Here is a 22,181-nt window from a genome sequence, read left to right on the forward strand (position 1 = left end):
GTAATGCATATGAGGTTCTTAGAACAGTCCTTAGGAAGTGCTTAATCAATCCACTGCTTTGAATCATGGCCCCCAGATATCAGAAATCAGGCATGAAAAGAATAAAAAAAGTAGATTGAACACTGAGGGTCTCAGAGGAAAACCATACTTTAACTATCTCATTTTTTTACATATTTATTTAAAATCAGGTTTCAATTATGCCACCAAAGACAAGTGATAATTCTTCAGATCATCTATTGGATCAATCTTTTTTTTTTTCCTGGGGAGGGGGTAAGAGGGGAGAGGGCAACGTTTTAAGATGTTAACTAAGCTCTTACTGTAAAGGTATTCCCCAGAGGGATACTTGTCTGGGCTGATTTCTCATCAGGCATGATCTTAACAGGTCCTCCTGACTAGCAATAGCATCTCCCCCAAGACTGCTGCTGTCGTTTTGCCCTAAATCTGGGGAACAGCACGTCTATGGGGCTTGTTACTCCCCAGAGGAGAAGCACGTAGCGCACCTTGCACTGGATGAAAGGTCGCAGGAGCACGAAGATGGGGATTCGGGTCCGCACGATGAAGTCCAGGAAGTCCCACAGGGCCAGGCCTCCGACCTTCCGCAGGGCCATCTCCTTCACCTGGAGGCTCAGCCAGTACCACTGGCTTCCGAGCTGCCTCTCAAAGCAGACGAGGATCACCTTCAGCGCTTCACACCAGGAAAAGAGAAAACTGAGTCTGCATACTTGTGCCTCAGAGGAACCCTGCCCACACCCAGCTGCCTGCATCCTCAGCCCTCTTATGCATCAGACAATTTTCAAATTTCTAAACTTTCTCCATGTTTCCAAAATCTTCAGTGTACTTCTGAGTGAGTGTTCTGACATAAGGACATATATTTGTATAGTAAACATGTTTTGATTCTGATTAAGAGAACACATATATCTTCATTAAGTGCATTTAACTACTACTTTGGAAAATTTACACTGAAGCAATTTATAGAACTGAAAGGGAAATGTGTTATAAACATGATACATAGCTGATATTTTGCTTTCTAAAAGTTTTATCACAGCGGCTTTATGGTAATATCAGCATACCACTCACATCTGAAGATAAAATATTTTCCTTTTTTTCCCTTTCAGCTTAGAAATAATATATCCTTGTCATTAGAAGTAAAATCAACCCATGCAGAAATGCAAAGTTAAAAAAAGGAGTACTTTCCCTTCCTGACCCCACTGTAAACTGCTCCCCAGAGTAAACAATAAATGTGTTTGAGTAGATTCTTCCAGAAGAGAAAACTCTATCCTTCCTCCCTCGCCTCTCATCATGTCTATTACTAAACCCTATGGGATTTCTTTTACAATATCTCTTTTCTTCCAGATTCTGGCAGCTTTGTTACAAACTACATTTTAAAATATATTTTTAGGAAGCAGATTTCTCAGTGTGTCAAGATAAATCAGAATACTGTAATGACATCAAAGATTATGATGGTGGCTTCCTCTGCCACCCGAGCTCTCCCCCGAGGGTCTCCCGTGGGGCAGTCAAGGTAACTTGGGCATTGGCCATCATGTATTAAGGCCTATCTCAGCATCTAGAAGACACATACAAATCCAACTCCTTAAAGCCCTTGGAAATCACCATTACCTTCTATTTTGGGCATTTGTAGGAGGAAAACTAGGGCATATAACACAGAGAGAGATGTGGTAAGATTCTTCCTTCCCCATCTACTCACCTCTATTCCTCTCCCTTGATGTTGCAAGCACATAAACAAAAAGTAGCATTCCTCTAACCCTACCCTGATCCTGGTAACACTTCTGTTGTTGTGTGCCTGTTGGCCTTCTTTGGATTCCTGCCTTCCTACTTTCTACCTTCACTGGCATCAGCCCAAAACCAGCAGAATGGCAAAGGGCTCAAGGATTCTGGTGATGGATGGATTCGATTTGAAATTTGGTCCTGCCACCAAACAGTGTGACTTTAGGTAAGTTACTTAACCTTTCTGTGCCTTCATCATCGTCATTTAGTTGCTAAGTCACATCCGACTCTTGCGACCCCATGGACAGTGGCCTGCCAGGCTCTTCTGTCCATGGGATTCTCCAGGCAAGAATACCAGAGTGGGTTGCCATTTCCTTCTCCAAGGGATCTTCCCAGGCCTTAGCCTCTTACTAAAGTAAGAACATTTATTTCTTTGAGCTGTTGTGAGGATTCCAGAGTGATGATAATGTAAAGTATAGAAAACAGTGCCCACTAAGTGCTCAAAATAAAGGTAAAAATAAATTTAAAAGAGAAGTCCAGTAGCCTGGCCAAGTAACCAAAGACTCTGCCTTCATTAAAAAGGCAGAAAATGGAAAAAACAAACAACCCAATCAAAAAATGGGTAGAAGATCTAAATAGACATTTCTCCAAAGAAGACATGCAAATGACCAAAAGGCACATGAAAAGATGTTCAGCATTGCTAACTATCAGAGAAATGCAGATCAAAACTACAATGGGGTATTACCTTACACCAGTCAGAATGGCCATCATTAAAAAGTTTACAAATAATAAATGCTAGAGAGGGTGTGGAGAAAAGGAACCCTCCTATATTGTTGGTGGGAATGTAAAATGGTACAGCCACTATGGAGAACAGTATGGAGGTTCTTTAAAAAAAAAAATAGAGCTACCGAATGATCCTACAATCCCACTCCTGGGCAAATATCCAGAGAAAGCCACAATTAGAAAAGATACACACACCCCAATGTTCATTGCAGCACCATTTATAATAGCCAAGACATGGAAGCAACATAAATGTCAATCAACAGGTGAATGGATAAAGGAGATGAGGTATGTTTATACAATGGAATATTACTTTGCCATAAAAAAGAATGAAATAATACCATTTGCAGCAACCTGGATGGACCTAGAGATGATCATATTAAATGAAGGAAGTCAGACAGAGAAAGACAAATATCATATAGTATCACTTTTATGTGAATCTAAAAAATGATACAAATTAACTTATATACAAAACAGAAATAGACCCACGGACATAGAAAACAAATTTATGGTTACCAAAGGGAAAGAGGGAGAAGCATAAATAAGGAGTTTGGGATTAACATATACACACTACCATATATAAAACAGATAACCTACAAGAAAGTAATGTATAACACAAGAACTCTACTAGATATTTCATAATAACCTATAAGGGAAAAGAATATGAAAGAAAATAGCTATCTATATATGCGGAACTGAATTACTTTGCCTGAAACTAACATAACATTGTAAATCAAGTATAGTTCAATTAAGATAAAAGGCAGAAAGTGGACAGAACTGAAGATAGTTACTTGTTAAGTGTTTCCTCCTATCCCTCTATTCCATGTTAAGGCTTCTTTCTCCAACATCCTCTGCACAATCCCAAACCTCATGCAGGGCTCTGTACTAGAGTCTGGATTTTATCTGAAACCTACGTTCTCCTGCCTCTGGCAACCAAGTGCTATGCGTGGGCAGGCCCTGTGCACATACAGCCTTGGCTTTTTTTTTCATTTTCATTGTCAATCATAACATTTTCAAATACATCCTTTATGATGCAGCCCAAACACCTCTACCCACTGCCCCACAACCTCTCACACACTCCAAACTCCAAGGACCTGTTTTTACCATTCTGTCTGCTTTGGTGATGGAGAAAACAATGGCACACCACCCCAGTACTCTTGCCTGGAAAATTCCATGGACGGAGGAGCCTGGTAGGCTGCAGTCCATGGGGTCGCTAAGAGTCGGACACGACTGAGCGACTTCACTTTCACTTTTCACTTTCATGCATTGGAGAAGGAAATGGCAACCCACTCCAGTGTTCTTGCCTGGAGAATCCCAGGGACGGGGGAGCCTGGTGGGCTGCCGTCTATGGGGTCGCACAGAGTTGGACACAACTGAAGTGACTTAGCAGCAGCAGCTGCTTTGGTGAACTGAAAAATGTCAGGCAAGATGTTTTCAGCTTCCTCCTTTTGAGATTTTCTATGGCCAGTGCTCCTTAGCCTCAGTGCAGTGACAGGGGTAGCCTTTTCTCCCTGGCTTAGTTAATTCTAGTCAAAGAGTAGCTTCTGGTATTCAATGGGAATACCATTCAAGTCATGGCAGTGGGAAGAGGTAACAGGAAAGCAGAAGTAGAGACTGATGCTTTGTACTTGCTGAAATGGTTTCTTTAAAGACTTTCTGGATACAGGTCTTTTAAAATACTTTTTGAGTCAAGGAGGAATATAGCTAAGTAAGTAATATGTATATACATATACACGTATATACATATTTTGTTATTCAGCTGCTCAGTTGTGTCCAACTCTTTGCGACCCCATGGACTGCAGCACACAAGGCTTCCCTGTCCTTCACCATCTCCCGGAGTTTGCTCAAACTCATGTCTGTTGAGTCAGTGATGCCATCCAACCATCCCATCCTCTGTTGCCCCCTTCTCCTCCTGCCCTCAATCTTTCCCAGTTTCAGGGTCTTTTCCAATGAGTCAGCTCTTCACATCAGGTGGCCAAAGTATTGGAGCTTCAGCTTCAGCATCAGTCCTTTCAATGTGTACATACACATATATATGTGTTTGTGTATATATCTCTATCTATACCTATATCTATTTTATATTTTTATTTCTCTATTTATTGAGAGAGAAAGAAGTACCCACCTAAGTACGCTGCTTGGCTGGTGGACTCTGCCAACCCTTCCTTGCGTAGGTCTTTGCTTGCATCCCCCGGGGTGGAGCAGTGAGCAGGGGAGCTCTCCAACATAAAATTCTTGCTCCTGGATGTGCTGATGATCCGTGGAGGAAGGAGCACATTAATGACCGTCTGCAGTAGCAGCTGTACCTCGGGCTGTTCCAGCCATGGGCTGTCTGAGGGGCAGAGTTTGGAAGGAGGAAGTGGAAATAAAAGCAAATCACAAGGCAAACTTTCCACATTAGACACTGAAAAATTCAACTCTCTTTCCAATTCCAAACTAGAACACCCTAGAAATTCGAGTGTCTTCCCCACCAAGTACAGCTTCTCCTATGGACAGAAGTAGCGCTCCTGGTACTGGGTGTCTCCTCCGCAGTCAGCATCAAAAGGTCCCTGTTCTTAGCCAAATCTCCTGCTTACCATTTCTATCTCCTTTCTTTTTATTTTTTTTCTGTTCAAATACTCATAACACACTGCCTTTACATTTGAGATAAACTTTTCCTAAAAGGAAAAATCCCCCCAAAAGAAAGAGTAATGAAAACATATTGAAATTTAATGACAATGGCAGGATGTATGCCAAACCTAGTGTCAATAGGTTATCAAGTCCATTTATCTGTCAATTCATATCATACTGTACTTCAGGTACTCCCATTTTCATAACTGAAACAATGCTCTTTTGATTTTTGCTATCCTGAAATGATGTTAAATAGCATGTGTCTTCTAAGAAGTGGAGCACAGAAAGTCTTGACCAAGGGCAGCTAAATTGAATAGAAAGAAAACCATATATCCTAAGATATATGTTTAAATCATTCAGATCGAGTTTAATGATGGTCTCCATGGGAAAAGGAAGATACAACAGCCTGATACTTAAGAAAACACAGTAACAATAATAAATTTCTTTTAGTTAAATTAATCAGACCTTTGCTTCCAGATCCTACTGTGAGCACAAATGGGATGAGCAGATTTAAAAGCATCCCCTCCCTTCGCTCTTGATTGGTGAATGGGGAGATCACATGGCTTAAGGGGAAATCTTCTTTTAAAGCCTGTGCAGCAATAATAGAAAAAAAGATTAATTGACCCCCTCACACATTCAGTCTGTTTGTTCTTACACAGCATGGTGGAGACAGGGACTCCCTGCTGGCTGCACCTGCAAACTAGGAGTTCAATTGTCATCTGTGCAGCATACAAGATTCACCCCAAATTGATACTTTACCATTTGCTTGATATAATTGAGAGCTACATACCTAAAAAAACAGTAATATTTTGAATATCAAATGAAAAATTTTAATATCTATCATTTAGTACAAAATCCCCGCATTACCCCCTTCAGTTTCTCCATGTGTCTATCCACCAATAAATATTTTAGTGACCAAAGAAAAAGAAGAAAAGGAGAACTTGCCACCTGCTCCATTTGGGAGTTATTTAAAAGTCATCTGACCTTTGTATGAGACCTTCTTCCAGCCAGAAAGCAATAGACAATATAGAAAGAAATAATGAGCTCTGTATACAGGTTGTTAAAATGTATCACTTTAGGGATGCCTCTGTATCCTTTCTGCATAGTAACCACAGCACTTGCTGAATCTCTTTTCCATAATCTACCTATTAGCTGGATGATGGACCATCAAACTTGGTTTGTCAGATAACGAATGGGTTAGTTATCCACTTGCAGCAATTGTATACTTTCCATTGGTCACAGAGTTTTCTGGTGACTTACCATTCTTTAAAATAAGTGACAAACAAATAAGCAGGGAAATTGGGATTGTACACATTTTTTTTTGGCTTGGGAATGATTATTTTAATTTTAGGAACTAAAAGAAGTGGAAGAAAAATGATAAAAACACCCATAATATTTAACCCACAATCATTAAAGAAAAGTAAGATATTCAAAGTCTAGTAATAACATTTGAAAATTTTTTTTTATTGCAGTTCTTTCTGCAATAATGTAAAACCAGACTTTGAATATTACTCTTTTAATTAACAACTGTGAGCTGATTATCTGTGGACCATTATTCTCCTAAAGTTTTGGCACATGTTTTAAATGATAGAAGTGGTTCCTGAGGTGTGGCAGGACTGCAATGACTCTGCTATTTTTGAGATCTCAAGAAGAATTACAGAAGCACAACTTTAGGATCATGCTCAGGGCTTAAGCTCCAAACCTGCAAAAGTTTGGAGATGTTTACACTTCTGTTTCACAGATTTTGCCCAGCCTTTGCAGAAAAATAAAAGAGAACACCATGATCTGGTGCCTCAACCAGCAACATAATGAGCGTGACAAACAGGTAAGGCAGTCACACCTGTATCTGCAATGCTACAAGCCGGACAACAGCTGTGCTGAAGGGCAGAGGTGGTGAGAGATAAGGGCTGAGATGAAGAAGGGGTAATCCATCAGCAACACTGGAGGGTCCTACCACTCCCATCACCTGAAATACAAACAGAGCACATGACCAGCCTTGACTATTGCAATTTCATGCAACTGTAGGAAGGGAGTCTCAGTCAATTATAATAATAATTTGAAGGTTGGGCATGTTACTTTTAATCTGTTCGTGCTGCCTTCTTTTGAAGGCATGTAATATCTGGAGTCAGATCAAATGATTACACCAGCTTTAGCCAAGGTTTTGTAGAATGCTGTTTATAACTAACTATGTAAATAATGAGAGATGAATCAAAAGTTAGTCTAATCAGGAGACTGGACATACTTACTTGTGGACTCAAAGGAATGAAGTCAACATTCTTTGATGGAGTAAATACTGATGACAATGATGATGGCAAGAGCTCTATTTGCACTAGGCATTCCAGCTACAGATTTATTGCTTAACTAGCTAAGCAGCAGATTCTATTCATGAAATGCTCTACCATGGTTTCCACATTGTACAAAACCTTGTCAAGATCAGACTCTAGATATTACATAAATGATAAAAGAAGTTTTTTTTTTTTCCTCTTCACATAAATCCTAGACTGGCCAACTCATAGTGTCATTTTGCACTAAAAAAACACCAAAAATCCTCTTTGCCCTTTAAACTCCCCCACCCCAAACTACCTCAACTTCTAGCCAATTGCACAGTCTCCCGCCACCCCACTCTCCAACTGGCAGCCCTCAACTCTCAGCGCAACTTGAAGAGGTCAATTGTCAAAGTAGCACGTGGGAAGCAGCACACGAAAATCCCATCTGTGTAGGGATCTCCCCACGCACCACCTTGAAATGTACCTCACTATTTTCAGTGTCACCTGAGCCGTCTGTTTTCATGGGTAGGTATGTAGGTAGGTAGGTTGACCTGTAAGTCTTCAGCTCAGAGAAGTCAATAGCAGAGTTAAATTTTGTAAAGTTTCATAACATTGCCACTTGGCTACTCACCAGATTGACACAGACATTGATCAGTGACCTAAGGTGAGGCAGGAAGGATATGATTGGCTGCCTCTGAAGTGTCAAACAAACCCCTTCAATCAAATTGCTGGCAGGCTCCCACTCAACCTGTCGCCTGGAATACAATATAGGAGCCATTAGCAGTGTGGCTCCCTTCTGGAGACTGCCTGAAACAAGCGAATGAGACAGTGATTCTGATGCCGTCTAAGACAGGATGGGTGTCTGAGACAAGAAAGTGCTTCACCAGGGATGAAGTTTACCCATATTGTTCCAAAAGTACAGAGCACAGTGGGAAAGGAAGAGGATACTGAACACGCGGCAGAGGCACTCCTGCCCCACTCGACTAGTGAGACAAAATCTACTGAAGGGAAAACAGAGATGATGAATGAGTGGCCTTTCAAGTTTCCTGGCTTTAGCTTTGAAAAAGGGTATGAGACTACCATTATAGGAAACCTGCTGTAGGAGTCATTCCTCACAACAGAAGTAATCTGACTACAGGCTGTGCTTTTATAATGCTTTTAAAAAAAATCAGATTACAGTTGATTTCATAAGCTTTTATACCAGACTATAACTAATTAGACTTATGTGCATTCACTCCAGGAAAACAGTCTATTTTAAAAGTGTTCTTTCTTGACCTTCTGAAAAATGATGCTTTGGGACCACTTTCTATGGTAGTAAATATGGTGGTATACATATCTCAATTAGATGAACATCAGATTTTCTGTAATAAAAGACAATCTGGTCTGTAATTGTCTCAGGACCAAAGAGGCATGTCTATGGTCCCCTAAATAAACAGGTTGGGCTTTACTGAGATCAATGCTATTTCCAAATATTATCCTGGAAATACTTTCTAAGCTTACATTACCTACCAGATTGAAATCACTGTAATGATAAAATAGTAATGTTCATACATGGGGATATGTTGACATCCCTGTTGTACAAGTAACCCACAGGTCAGGTTCAGTCAACATTTCTCTTGTTGAACTTAGATCACCTGAAGAAATTTAATCCAAGGCAACCCCAAATTCACACATTGTACCCCAAGAAAATTGCCTATTAGTAACCAAGTCTACACATTAATCCTGGAGAAGGCGATGGCACCCCACTCTAGTACTCTTGCCTGGGAAATCCCATGGATGGAGGAACCTGGTAGGCTGCAGTCCATGGGATTGCAAAGAGTCAGACACGACTGAGCGACTTCACTTTCACTTTTCACTTTCATGCATTGGAGAAGGAAATGGCAACCCATTCCAGTGTTCTTGCCTGGAGAATCCCAGGGACAGGGGAGCCTGGTGGGCTGCCGTCTATGGGGTCACACAGAGTTGGACACGACTGAAGTGACTTAGCCACATATTAATCCAAAAGTCTACTTTTAGGAAGCTGCTATTCTTCATAACAGGCTTAATTATATGACAAATGAGGTAGCCTATGCAGGTGTTAACATCTTTAGATGAAAAGTTATTTTTACACATCTTTGTAAGATGTATAAAACTTTGGTCATTTGCCAGTAGGGACAAGTGTTCTATTGGAACTGTTAAAGAAAATAGGAATGCTTTGAGGATAGGCCTTTCTATGCTACTAAAATAACCTTGAAATCATGTATAGGCATCCATCATCATGGTAGAAAAGAATATAGGATCAAACTGTCAAACATTTATTAGAATAAAATGTTTCAATTTCTTTTTAATAAATTCAACAGCTTCAAATGGCTGCATAAATGAAGAAGAACACAGGATAAAACCTGGAAAAGTTCTGGCACATTGAGCAATAAGTGCTACCAATTCTTGGGCAAGAGTTGCATTGATTTGGGGTTAGTTTAATAGGACGGAAAATGGTCTCACTGAAACTTCAAATTTCCAATCTACTGGGTTTATTGGCATTTCTTAATTGATTTGTTTGCCCACTGTAGCTATAGATTTCCAGACTGGGTTCAGATCTCCAGGTAGATGGGTTCAGAGACATCTGCTCATAGAGAGGCTACCAAATGATACTTCAGGCCCCAGAACGGAGATCAAGTGATAACAACATTGATTTAGTACCATCTGAATTAGGTATTTGTTATCAACCCTGAGATCTCTTCCGGTGGTGCTTTACTGATTTTTGTAAAGCTTGCATTTCTCTAAAGTGATACCTAAAATACTATGTTAAACATGTATTTTTTGAACATCAAGTTAATTTTTCTTCTGTCCTTAGTTGTTTAATTTATAAGGCATATCCTGCCTTATTTGAAAGGAATTGAGGGATACACATTGAACTTTTTAAGTGTGTCAGATAAGAAACATGATAGCTGAGAAATAAATAGATTTTCAAGATAGATGTATACTTTGGAAGAATATGTTATTTCCTCAAAAATACAGACCTGGCTACTTATGCATTCATATCCTGATTAGCTGTGCACATATAACCAACAGAACACTTTTGAGCCATTCCTTCAACTCTGGATTGATCCACCACCTTAAAAGCTGACAGACTTGAAATCTGAGGCTTGCAATACCTGCAGTTGATTAGGAGGCCTCCTCACCTCAAAGTAGGCATCTTATGGATTTTGTTGAACATCCTATCCAATCTCTTTAAAATGAGGATAAGGGCCGGCCTCACTGCCTCAGCGCTCCAGTCGGTGATGGGGAGCATCTCCATGATGTAGCGTCGAAGCCCACGGCTCTCCATGGTCTGGGTGTCGTATGGTGCCAGCTTCAGAAGGGAGTGTGCGATTTCTGCCAACCTTTAAATAAGAATAAGCTTAGAATGCCACCAACCATGGGAATTTTCCTCACACAGCATCATGATAATCACCCTCCTTCCAATACACTGACTCCCTGAGCTACAAACATTCTAGCACATTTTCTTATACTATGTAAATAAACATTAAAAAAAAATCTGGACAAAATTAGACCCATATATGTCTCTGAAGCCTTTCCTATTTGTCAGTTCCCCCTCTTCGACTCTTTTTTGGACATTCAGTAATTTATTTGTGGGAGAAATTAGCTTTTTGTCCTGTAGCATTTCCCACATATTGGATTTTCCTGACTGAGTCTCCATGGTGTCATTTAATTGATCCTACTTCTCCTGTATTTAATTCAATTGTTAGTTATATCCAGGAGCTAGATCAGATTAGACCTTGACTTCCTGGTATGTTGCCTTCACAGGCAATGTATACTTTCATCGGGAGGCACGTGATTCCTAGTTGTCACTCGATGATGTCAGCGGGCATCAGTGATCACTGCACAGATTCATTAACTCATCAGAAGTAGTACAATGGTAGTACTGTATCATTCTCTTATTCATATATTAACTATAACATGTTAATAAGAAGCTTCCTTTTTAAAAATTTTATTTAATTGGAGGATAATAACTTTAACAATACTGCGATGGTTTTTTGCCACACATCAATATGAATCAGCCATGGGTATACATGTGTCCCCCTCATCTTGAACCCCCCCCCACCTCCCTCCCCATCCCATCCCTCTGGGTTGTCCCAGAGCACCAGCTTTGGGTATTCCTGCTTCATGCATCGAACTTGCACTGGTCATCTATTTTACATATGATTACTCCAAGAGAGACAGGATAAATGCTTAAAAGATCTATAGTTTAACAATGCCCTAGGTGATTCTGATAGGCACTCTGGTATAGGAATCAGAGCTAAGCCCACAATTGTATCCATTTGACTAGTGCCAGGGATGGAGGATTTATCACTGTTCCAAAAGGCAGCTCATTCCATCTTTGGAGGTCCATACTGTGAAAAGGTCTCCTCATATTAGGTTCTCAAATTCTCTCAAATTTTTCCTATGAGGCCTCATCTGGAAGCATGAATTCAGTCTAACCATACATCCATGGTAACACTATCATTCAAACTCATCCTCTCTCCAGACTGAATGTACACATTGCTTTCTGGGAATTGTGTGTGAGTGTGAGTGTTTTAAAGAAATTATCTTCAACAGCCTTCACATTCTTTTGTTGATCTCCTTCTCAAAGATGTGTCATGCAGAAAATAATTCTTTACTTTTCAGGTTGTTAAACAGGTAAGCTGGAATTAAGATTGCCGGGAGAAATATCAATAACCTCAGATACACAGATGACACCACCCTTATGGCAGAAAGTGAAGAGGAACTGAAGAGCCTCTTGATGAAAGTGAAAAAGGAGAGTGAAAATGTTGGCTTAAAGCTCAACATTCAGAAAACTAAGATCATGGCATCCGGTCCCATCACTTCATGGGAAATAAATGGGGAAACAGTGGAAACAGTGTCAGACTTTATTTTGGGGGGCTCCAAAATCACTGCAGATGGTGATTTCAGCCATGAAATGAAAAGACGCTTACTCCTTGGAAGGAAAGTTATGACCAACCTAGATAGCATATTGAAAAGCAGAGACATTACTTTGCCAACAAAGGGCTGTCTAGTCAAGGCTATGGTTTTTCCAGTGGTCATGTATGCACGAGAGAGTTGGACTGTGAAGAAGGCTGAGTGCCGAAGAATTGATGCTTTTGAACTGTGGTGTTGGAGAAGACTCTTGAGAGTCCCTTGGACTGCAGGAAGATCCAACCAGTCCATTCTGAAGGAGATCAGCCCTGGGATTTCTTTGGAAGGAATAATGCTAAAGCTGAAACTCCAGTACTTTGGCCACCTCATGCAAAGAGTTGACTCATTGGAAAAGACTCTGATGCTGGGAGGGATTGGGGGCAGGAGGAGAAGGGAACAACAGAGGATGAGATGGCTGGATTGCATCACTGACTCAATGGACGTGAGTTTGAGTGAACTCCGGGAGTTGGTGAAGGACAGGGAGGCCTGGTGTGCTTCGATTCATGGGGTCGAAAAGAGTCGGACACGACTGAGCAACTGAGCTGAACTGAACTGAAGGGTATATCAATATAAATGCATTTCCTTTCCCTTATTATTTTGTGTATTTTGTTTGCTCAGTCATGTCCAACTCTTTGTGACCCCATGAGCTGTAGCCCACGGGGATCCTATGTCCATGGGGATTTCCCAGGTAAGAATACTTGAGCGAATTGCCATTCCCTTCTCCAGGGGGTTGTCCCAACCCAGGGGCTGAACCCAGGCCTCCCGCATTGGCAGGTGGATTCTTGACCATCTGAGCCACCTGGGAAGCATTATTTTGTATGCAAACTTAAGAAATGCAGGAGAAAATACTGGTCTATTCCAAACTTGAACACAATGCTTAGAGTTGAATTTGAGTCATTTAATAGGTTATTTACTAAATTTCTCTCATCCCTGTTCAGTTTAGTTCCTCAGTCATGTATAACTGTTTGTGACCCCATGGACCGCAGCATACCAGGCCTCCCTGTCCATCACCAACTCCCGGAGCTTACTCAAACTCATGTCCATAGAGTCGGTGATGCCATCCAACCATCTCATCCTCTGTTGTCCCCTTCTCCTCCTGCCTTTAATCTTTCCCAGCATCAGAGTCTTTTCCAAGGAGTCAGTTCTTCAAATCAGATGGCTAAAGTACTGGAGTTTCAGCTTCAGCATCAGCCCTTCCAATGAACATTCAGGACTGATTTCCTTTAGGATTGACTGGTTGGATCTCCTTGTAGTCCAAGGGATTCTCAAGAGTCTTCTCCAACACCACAGTTCAAAAGCATCAATTCTTCCGCACTCAGCTTTCTTTATGGTCCAACTATCACACCCATACGTGACTACTGGAAAAAACCATAGCTTTGACTAGACAGACCTCTGTTAGCAAAGTAATGTCTCTGCTTTTTAATATGCTGTCTAGGTTGGTCATAGCTTTTCTTCCAAGGAGAAAGCGTCTTTTAATTTCATGGCTGCAGTCACCGTCTGCAGTGATTCTGGAGCCCCTCAAAAATGCTCATCCCTGGGCATGTTGCAACATGAATATATTTCAGCATAAAACAAAAATTTCCTTTAATACAGGCTTTGCTGTACTATTGCACGAATAATCTTGAGAACCTAAGATAGAGAAGGAGGGGGAGAAAGGGAAAGTTGGAGAGAGGAGGCAGGGGAGGGGAGGAAGGAGAGAGAGGAGAGGAAAAATGCATTTGCAGAGCTTACTGTTCTCTGTTCCACTTGCTTAAGTAGCTTTGGTCTGGGAAAATGAGGCAATAAATTCCCTTGGGGTAGAAACTCTCCAATCAAGAATGTTTTTCTTGAGAGCCTTGCAATCAATCATATATTCTGCAAACGCAGGGGTACAGATCGTCTCAACACTCCTCTTGACTCTGATTCAAATCAAGTACTTCTTGCAAATATATCCTCTTTTATATCATCCCATTCCTTTTTTTCTTTAAATCAACCCTCTCTCCTTGGTTGATACTATCTATTCTTATGAATTTATGTACTACCTATATGTCCCCAATTCTAGAACTTATATATTGAGCTCTGACTTACACATATATCCAAATGTATACAAAAGAAGACCTTCATTATATCCTTTGCTTGGTATAAGGTCAAAGCATATGGAACTATCACTACTTAGTAAACTCTGGCCAGAGAACAAGGAAGTTTGTTGAAAGTTTGTTATGAGATATTGCATGAACAGAGGGCATTTAGTCTAAATATTCCCTGCTAGAAAAGTTTTGCTTACATTTCTCTAGATTCAGGCCATGAAATAATGGTGCCCTAGAATGACCTTACACTGGCTCCACACAGTTGACTCTTGCTGAATTGCATTATGACATTATGTAACTTTCAGCACTGATAGGGATCCAGTCCCAGGAAAATGGTCCTTTATCTACCATGGGATGTTGCTGAGGATGGTGTCTGTCACACTAATCTTTCCTTTTAACATACATCAACCAAGAGATACTTCTTGTTCTTCATATTTAAAAAGGTGATGTTTTACCAAGAAACTGGTTGTTTTTATCTTATTGAAACTATGATTTTACGATTGGTCTTGTCTCCCTATTGATAGCACAGAGTCAAATTTATAGTTCATGAGTAGCATCTAATATGGAGAAGGCAGTGGCACCCCACTCCAGTACCCTTGCCTGGAAAATACCATGGACGGAGGAGCCTGGTAGGCTGCAGTCCATGGGGTCACTAAGAGTCAGACACGACTGAGTGACTTCACTTTCACTTTTCACTTTCATGCATTGGAGAAGGAAATGGCAACCTGCTCTGGTGTTCTTGCCTGGAAAATCCCAGGGACGGTGGAGCCTGATGGGCTGCCATCTATGGGGTCGCACAGAGTTGGACACAACTGAAGTGACTTAGCAGCAGCAGCAGCAGCATCTAATATTATAAAATCATAGATTTCCCATGTTAAAAAAATTATTTCCCTGCTAATTTTTCACATAGCTCTGACTCTCTAATTTGTAAATTGTATTCTTTTGTATCATACGATTTTCTAAGTTGCCTCAAGTACTTGGTACAATAATAAACTAAATGCTCACATGTGCTAGACAGTATTTGCAACACGGCATTCTATATTCTTATGTGTGTCTCAGTATTGGACTGTGATCCTGTTAAGACAAGGGGTTTATTTTACATCCCCAGTGTCTAGGATAGTGTTTGGATCCTTCTCATTAGCATTGGTATCTATTGATCAGTCTGTGCCAGGCATGGAGCTAACAGTTTGCCTTTCTAGAGCTCATTTAATCTTTAACAGGGTTTGACCTCTAGAGGGAGCTCCAGGCCTCTCTGACTCATGAGCTCCCCTCCCTCCAAATGCCTTAAGGAATGCAGATACAGACCCTCAAGTCACAGGACAGTTACTAATTCATTGTTATGACTCTCTATCCAACTTGGTCTCTCTCCTCTCTTTCTTCATTCACTCTCCTGTCTTTTAGGAATCTTTTCTCACAAAATGTCTGTTGGTAGTAGCGTGTCTCTGACTCTGGAAACGTGACGTGGAATAACTTAGGACAGCTAGCCACGATCACTTCATGGCACATAGATGGGGAAAAAGTAAAAACAGTGACAGATTTTATTTTCTTGGGCTCCAAAATCACTGTGGACGGTGACTGTAGCCACAATAGTAAAAGATGCTTACTCCTTGGAAGAAAAGCTATGATAAAGGTAGACAGCATATTAAAAAGCAGAGATATCACTTTGCTGACAAAGGTCCATATAGTCAAAGCTATGGTTTTTCCAGAAGTCATGTGTAGATGTGAGAACTGGACCATTAAGAAAGCTGAGTGCCAAAAAATTTATGATTTCGAATTGTGGTGCTGGAAAAGACTCTTGAAAGACTCTTGGACAGCAAGGAAATCAAACCAGTCAATCTTAAAGGAAATCAACCCTGGTTATTCACTGGAAGGACTGTTGCTGAAACCCCAATACTTTGGCCACCTAATGAGAAGAGCTGACTTATTGGAAAAGACTCTGATGCTAGGGAAAATTGAAGGCAGGAGGAGAAAAGGATGATAGAGGATGAGAGATGGCATCACCGATTCAATGGACATGAGTTTGAGCAAACTCTGGGAGATAGTGAAGGACAGGGAAGACTGGGTGCTGCAGTCCACGGGGTCACAAAGAGTTGGAAATGACTCAGTGACTGAACAACAAGCCATGATCAGTAGGAAAGGAGGGGAGAGAGCGTGACTGAAGCACTGAGTTACTATGGCAACAGGAGCTTAACACTTCAAACTTCCCTCCCCTTTCCCGGTGTTGGAGCTGAAATTCTCAGTGTAAAATAAGCTCTTCCCATCACAGCGCAGTGGGGAGTGTGAACACATGTGATGCTATGGAGTTCTGGGTGTGCGCCAACAACTCAGAGAGTGTGAAATCAGTCTGGAGGAGAAAGAGCCTGTGTTCTTCATACATTTCTCACTTTCCCTCACTTAGTACTTTATAAACTTTTCAAGGGATAATTTTAGGGGGAAAAATGAGGCAATAATCAGGAAATTGGTGTGTTTTGCCAAATTGCAATGTTATTTCTGAAAGGCTAGAACCTAAGCCTACCTTTAGCTTTATAGATCTACTAAAATCTTCAAGGGAATATTCAGTTACCCATGGAATTTTCCTTTCCAGGAATTTTTATAATTCTTTACAAACTGTTATAAATCAAAATAGAAGATCCCCTGGAATCATGTTTCTTTGAAGAACCTGAAAATACAGACACAGGCTTTATAGTCTGAGTAACAAGTAAAATGACATTTCCCTAGGAAAAAGGATGGAGAAGGCAATGGCACCCCACTCCAGTACTCCTGCCTGGAAAATCCCATGGACGGAGGAGCCTGGTAGGCTGCAGTCCATGGGGTCGCTGAGGGTTGGACACGACTGAGTGACTTCACTTTCACTTTTCACTTTCATGCATTGGAGAAGGAAATGGCAACCCACTCCAGTGTTCTTGCCTGGAGAATCCCAGGGACGGGGGAGCTTGGTGGGCTGCCGTCTATGGGGTCGCACAGAGTTGGACACGACTGAAGTGACTTAGCAGCAGCAGGAAGAAGGAAATATGAGTGCACAGAGATGTAATTCTGGGGTCTCTCTCTGATACTCCAGGAGTACAAATTTTTATATGATGACTGGCCTCAGCTAGTGCAGAATTTTTACCAGGACATTTTTGAAATACTGGAAGGCTATCATGCACAATGTGTATAAAAGGAATCTCAGACTAAACCAAAGTGTGCTTCTAAATTAAAACTGCCCCTTCCCTGTAGGCGCATCACTGAGTCCTCAGATATTTTTGGAGCAGAGCAAGTCCTGGAGCAGAAAGCAGCTGTGCACTTTTCATGCAATATAAGAGGCAGGAGACACTGGATTCTTATGAAAAATTAGAATTGGGGCAGTAAAGAGTATTTGGAGGAATGTTACTTCCATAAGAACTCAGGTGACACAAGTTCCTTTCATTCTCTTATTGAGGAGCAAATATTGACTGAGCTTTTCTGACTTTAAGAATATCTCCCCCTGTCCATGCCAAGATCCTTTACCATGGATTTGACATCCATTTTCCCAGAGGGCTCATCTGTCATGTATCCAAACCACAGGAGACCAATCAATTTCAACCAGTTACAAGTTTTGACCCTGCCCCATCTCAACCACCCTGCACACCGCCCCCACCCCTCACCTGCCCTGGCTGTGTGCACATGCTGTGGAGAGAAAAGGAGGATGGTACCTCATGTGAGACTTCACATCCAGCAGCTCCAAGGCAGTGACTCGTGGCTCGCCGGCCAGGTTTTGCAAGATCTTCAGCCTGGGCCCGCAGTGCTTGTAGAACTCTGTGCAGATGTTCAGCAGAGACTCCCGAGGCCGCCTGAACTCCTCCCGAGCGATCCGCTCATCCAGCTCCTCCCTGGGAAGGCCCTGCCCTTCCTCCAGTAAGTGCAGGTTTTCTCTGGGGAAATTATAAAATTATTATTAAAAAGTATGGCAATAAAAATTATTAACTGGGGGTCTGGAAAGGTGTGTGTAGTGGGCAGCTGTGAAAGAAGGGTATCATGTTGAAGAAAAACATGATGTGGTCCCCAAACTTTTTGGCACCAGGATCCGGTTTCATGGAAGGCAATTTTTCCACAGACAGGGTGGGAAGGGAATGGTTTGGGTATGATTCAGGCACACTGCATTTATTCTGCACTTTATTTCTATTATTATTACATCAGCTTCACCTCAGATCATCAGGCATTAGATCCCAGAGGTTGGGGACCCTTGCCTTATATTATACCCAAGTTAATGAAGCAGCAGGGCAGGGCCAAGGAGAAACGCATTGGAAAAATAAAGAAAGTCCATCATTCTAGAAGAGACTATCACCCCAAACTGTAGTGACTTTACATTAGTCACTTCCTGAGGATTTATGCAGAATTAGGATGCCAAGCGTGAATGAAATGAAACCTGATGGAACCATAACCCAGCTTACAAGGCAAATCATCACAAGATGATAGAATTATTAAATAGCACAAAATTAGAGTTATCTTCCTAGAGGGCTGGGATGGAGTGAGAGGTGGGAGGTAGGCTCAAGAGGGAGGGGACATACGTACACCTATGGCTGATTCATGTTGAAGTATGGCAGAAACCAACACAATAATTAATATTCTCCAATTAAAATAAATTTTAAAAAGAGTAAAAATGAAATAAAAAATAAATTAAATTTAGAAAGGAAAAATATATAGGCAATTCTACCCCCCAAAGTATGTTTTAATTCATGATTTTAAAAAGTGTATTACTTAATGTGGCTCATGGTTAAAAAAGTTTAAAACTCACTACCCTGAAGTGTTGTGAGGCTTTCCTTGATTTAATTGGGCAATCTAGGATGAAAGATATGCTTTAATGGGTTGTGAATTTTACTTTTATCATGTAGGAAAAGATTTTAAAAAGACATAATAACTATTAAGCAAATGAGAAAGAACTTCCCTCTCAAAAGAAAGAAGTGTGAACAAAGGCCATGCCCTGGAGAAGCCAGAGGCCATTTGGAGAAGACAGTCAAATAATAAGTAATTGCCCAGTGGGATCTAGCCATTACATGGTTGCTTATAATTGCAAACTATTGGAAACAGCTTAAATAGCCCACAAATAGAGGCTTGACTAACAAATTAGAGTGTATATTTATAATCAGACATATCCAACCATTACACATAAAGGTAAGGCTCTACATTTACTGGCTTGAAAGATGGGTGTGACATAGTGTTGAATAAAACAAGGCAGGTTTCAAAAAGAGTACAGTAGAAGACAATCTATTCACATATAATTATGTGATTATGTATGTTTGTGTAAAAATAAACAATTGGTAGATGCTTTCCAAAATATTAAAGGTGTTTATCTTTTTTTTTTTTAAGTTAGGTTGTCTTTCTGTACCTGATGAAGTGCAGTTTGGTGCCTTGTTCCTGGTACCTGAGAGTCAGAAAAACAGTCTGAGTCACTATCGGAGCAAGAACAGGGGCCCTGTGGTGGGTCCTCTTAAAGACTTTTCTTCATGAGAAGCCTTTGAAGCTACACGTTTTGGTAAGCTCACCACGACACATGTACTAATTCTAAAGTATAAAATCTTGATCTGTCATTCAGCTATCACAGATACTGCAATAATAGCTGCCAGGAAAGCTGTTCCATTGCCAAATAATTTGTAGAAAGACAAATATTGTAAAAACACACCCAAACTCACAGAATGCGGTCTCATGAGGGAAATTTTTGAACTTTAAAGGTAAGGTGAATCTATTTACAATTTTAACATCATGTGCTATATCTTAGGGGACTAGAGGGAAAATTATGGCTGACTTCTTTTCGGTTCTAGAGACTTCTCCTTTTATGAGTGATTGGCAATAGGACTTTAGAAGCCCTCTTTCTCTGTGTACCTTGCATCTAGCCTAGTTGAACATAGCTCAGTATGCTTAGAGAAATCCCTGTGCTTAGTCGCTCAGTCGTGTCTGACTCTTTGCAACCCCATAGACTGTAGCCTGCCAGGCTCCTCTGTCCATGGGGATTCTCCAGGCAAGGATAGTGGAGTGGGTCGATACTGGAGTAATGAGTAAAACTCATTACTCGAAACCCAAAGAATCATTTTTAGTTAATGTGAGACACTGAGACCCGATTTAACACTAGTTTGAAATCTATTTCATTTTTAGCCTAAATATATGATGAGCAGGGAATTTACATAAATAATGATCCACACTTTAAAATGTGCTTCAGAGAGACTAGAAAATTATTTCATTTTTCCTTATGATTATTGTGCTAACTATTCCACACTGGGAAAAGAGAACTTTCTCTCAAGCTGATTTTAGATTTGCCCTGTCTTAAATTCTTCCTTGAAGGAAGAAGCTAATTGAACATTTCTTTCTGTCTCAGGGTATTTAGAGGTTAACCTATGCAGAATGAAGCAGGTAAAGTATTAACTAGTCCAGCCAGTATCTTGAGTTACACTAAAACAAGGAAGATGATTAAGTCAACAACCATGAAAGCATCATGTAGGGACCTAAGTCAAAGTTTGGATGAAAGGTCTGCTGAAAATCTGTCCACATGAAAGAAAGTTGACTCTGCACAACTGCCCTGGAATGAGCAACCACCTCTTGGTTATTATTGTTTCATCTGTGTCCAACAAAAAGGCAAATGAAACAGCAGTGGAATCCTTCAAAGACCACCCAGGAGGCAGAGAACATCTTGCATGTTCACACAAACAAAGGAACGCCATTTTTTAAAGATGTCTTATTTCTCTTCATTTATGAAGGTGACACTTTTTAAAAATGGCCTCAGTATTTTCACGGAACTCTAAACTCTCACCTTCTTTTCTTTGGAGAATGTCTCCCTCAGTATTGACTAGTTTCAGGATTCTTTTCATTCCCAGTGGCTGAGATTCAGGTTGTATGAAACTGAGACCACAGAAGCATAGGGCCAGGGAATTACCTGGTATTCACCCCAGAGGACATGGTGTGGTTGGCTGTGGTGGCCCCTTTATGACCTTGGTCACACCTGCTCATCTGGGGGGCCGTCATGGGCCTGCAACAATGACAGTAACAAACAACACAAGTGGAGACACTTATGAAATCCTCAGGTTATTGCAGCTCATACAAGTTTTCAGTCAGTGTTAGAGTCTTAGAAAGACTTTGGGCTTTTCTGTCACACTCGGGTACTGTCTTTGTTCTGGGAGGCACTTAAATGGGAATACCGATTCCCAAAGGTCTATCAGTGAGATTTAAGGTCTTTTGTTTCTTGGTCCTGAGTAATGAACTAGGACTCCAAGCCAGACATTTATGAAATCAGACTTCTAAGTCTGTTTTGATAAAGTGAAAGTTAAGAATTCACTTTTCAAATCTACAGGTACCAGGAAGTTAGCCATTCTAGACAGTAAGGAAAAAAAAAAGGATGCACATATCATTTAGGCTACCTACTCCATAATTAACCACTTGATTTTTCTGCAAAACTATCACAGAAGGAAAGAACCTTTCTAGTGAAAATTACACCTAAGACTACCCAGGGACATGAGTAAATGAATATCTATTTAAGTCAGTAATTTTGATGCTAAGAAATAGATAAGAATCATCTCATTTTACATCTTCTCTGAGTATTACGTTAACTGCCTTTGTGTCATTTGTGACATGAAAGGGAAGATAAGGCTTTTTAAAGCAATTGCTTATATGAACTATTTAAGGTTTGCTTTTATTATGCTCAATTTCTATATCCTGGTTGTGGTTGGCGACTGAACCTTTAATGATAACACCAGACTGTCTCTTTCTGTGCCTTTGCTATAGTGGGCAGAATTTAAAGCTGGCCCCAAGACTTTCGTCCTGCCCTGGTGTTACTCTCATGGTTATCATATGGCAA

General features: G+C 40.7%; 1 protein-coding gene across 22 annotated transcripts in view; it reads right to left on the reverse strand.

Annotated features, from left to right (window-relative positions):
• UNC80 (unc-80 subunit of NALCN channel complex) overlaps positions 1-22,181 on the reverse strand; it is a 230,089-nt gene that overhangs the window by 22,395 nt on the left and 185,513 nt on the right. For 16 of the 22 annotated variants that reach the window (XM_086342424.1, XM_086342463.1, XM_086342385.1 and 13 more), the window contains 8 exons: positions 21,264-21,356; positions 18,052-18,270; positions 10,541-10,741; positions 8,011-8,134; positions 6,953-7,078; positions 5,578-5,701; positions 4,628-4,834; positions 501-685 (listed from right to left, as the gene is read on the reverse strand). In XM_086342424.1, coding sequence (XP_086198550.1) covers positions 501-685; positions 4,628-4,834; positions 5,578-5,701; positions 6,953-7,078; positions 8,011-8,134; positions 10,541-10,741; positions 18,052-18,270; positions 21,264-21,356 — 1,279 coding nt within the window. The remainder of the gene's footprint in view (positions 1-500; positions 686-4,627; positions 4,835-5,577; positions 5,702-6,952; positions 7,079-8,010; positions 8,135-10,540; positions 10,742-18,051; positions 18,271-21,263; positions 21,357-22,181) is intronic. The other 6 variants (XM_086342480.1, XM_086342471.1, XM_086342417.1 and 3 more) reach the window with 1 other exon arrangement.

The sequence above is a fragment of the Bos grunniens genome, chromosome 2 (genome assembly GCF_055505025.1).
Source record: "Bos grunniens cultivar Pamir isolate PY7600 chromosome 2, Bosgru_T2T1.0, whole genome shotgun sequence".
Taxonomy (NCBI): domain Eukaryota; kingdom Metazoa; phylum Chordata; class Mammalia; order Artiodactyla; family Bovidae; genus Bos; species Bos grunniens.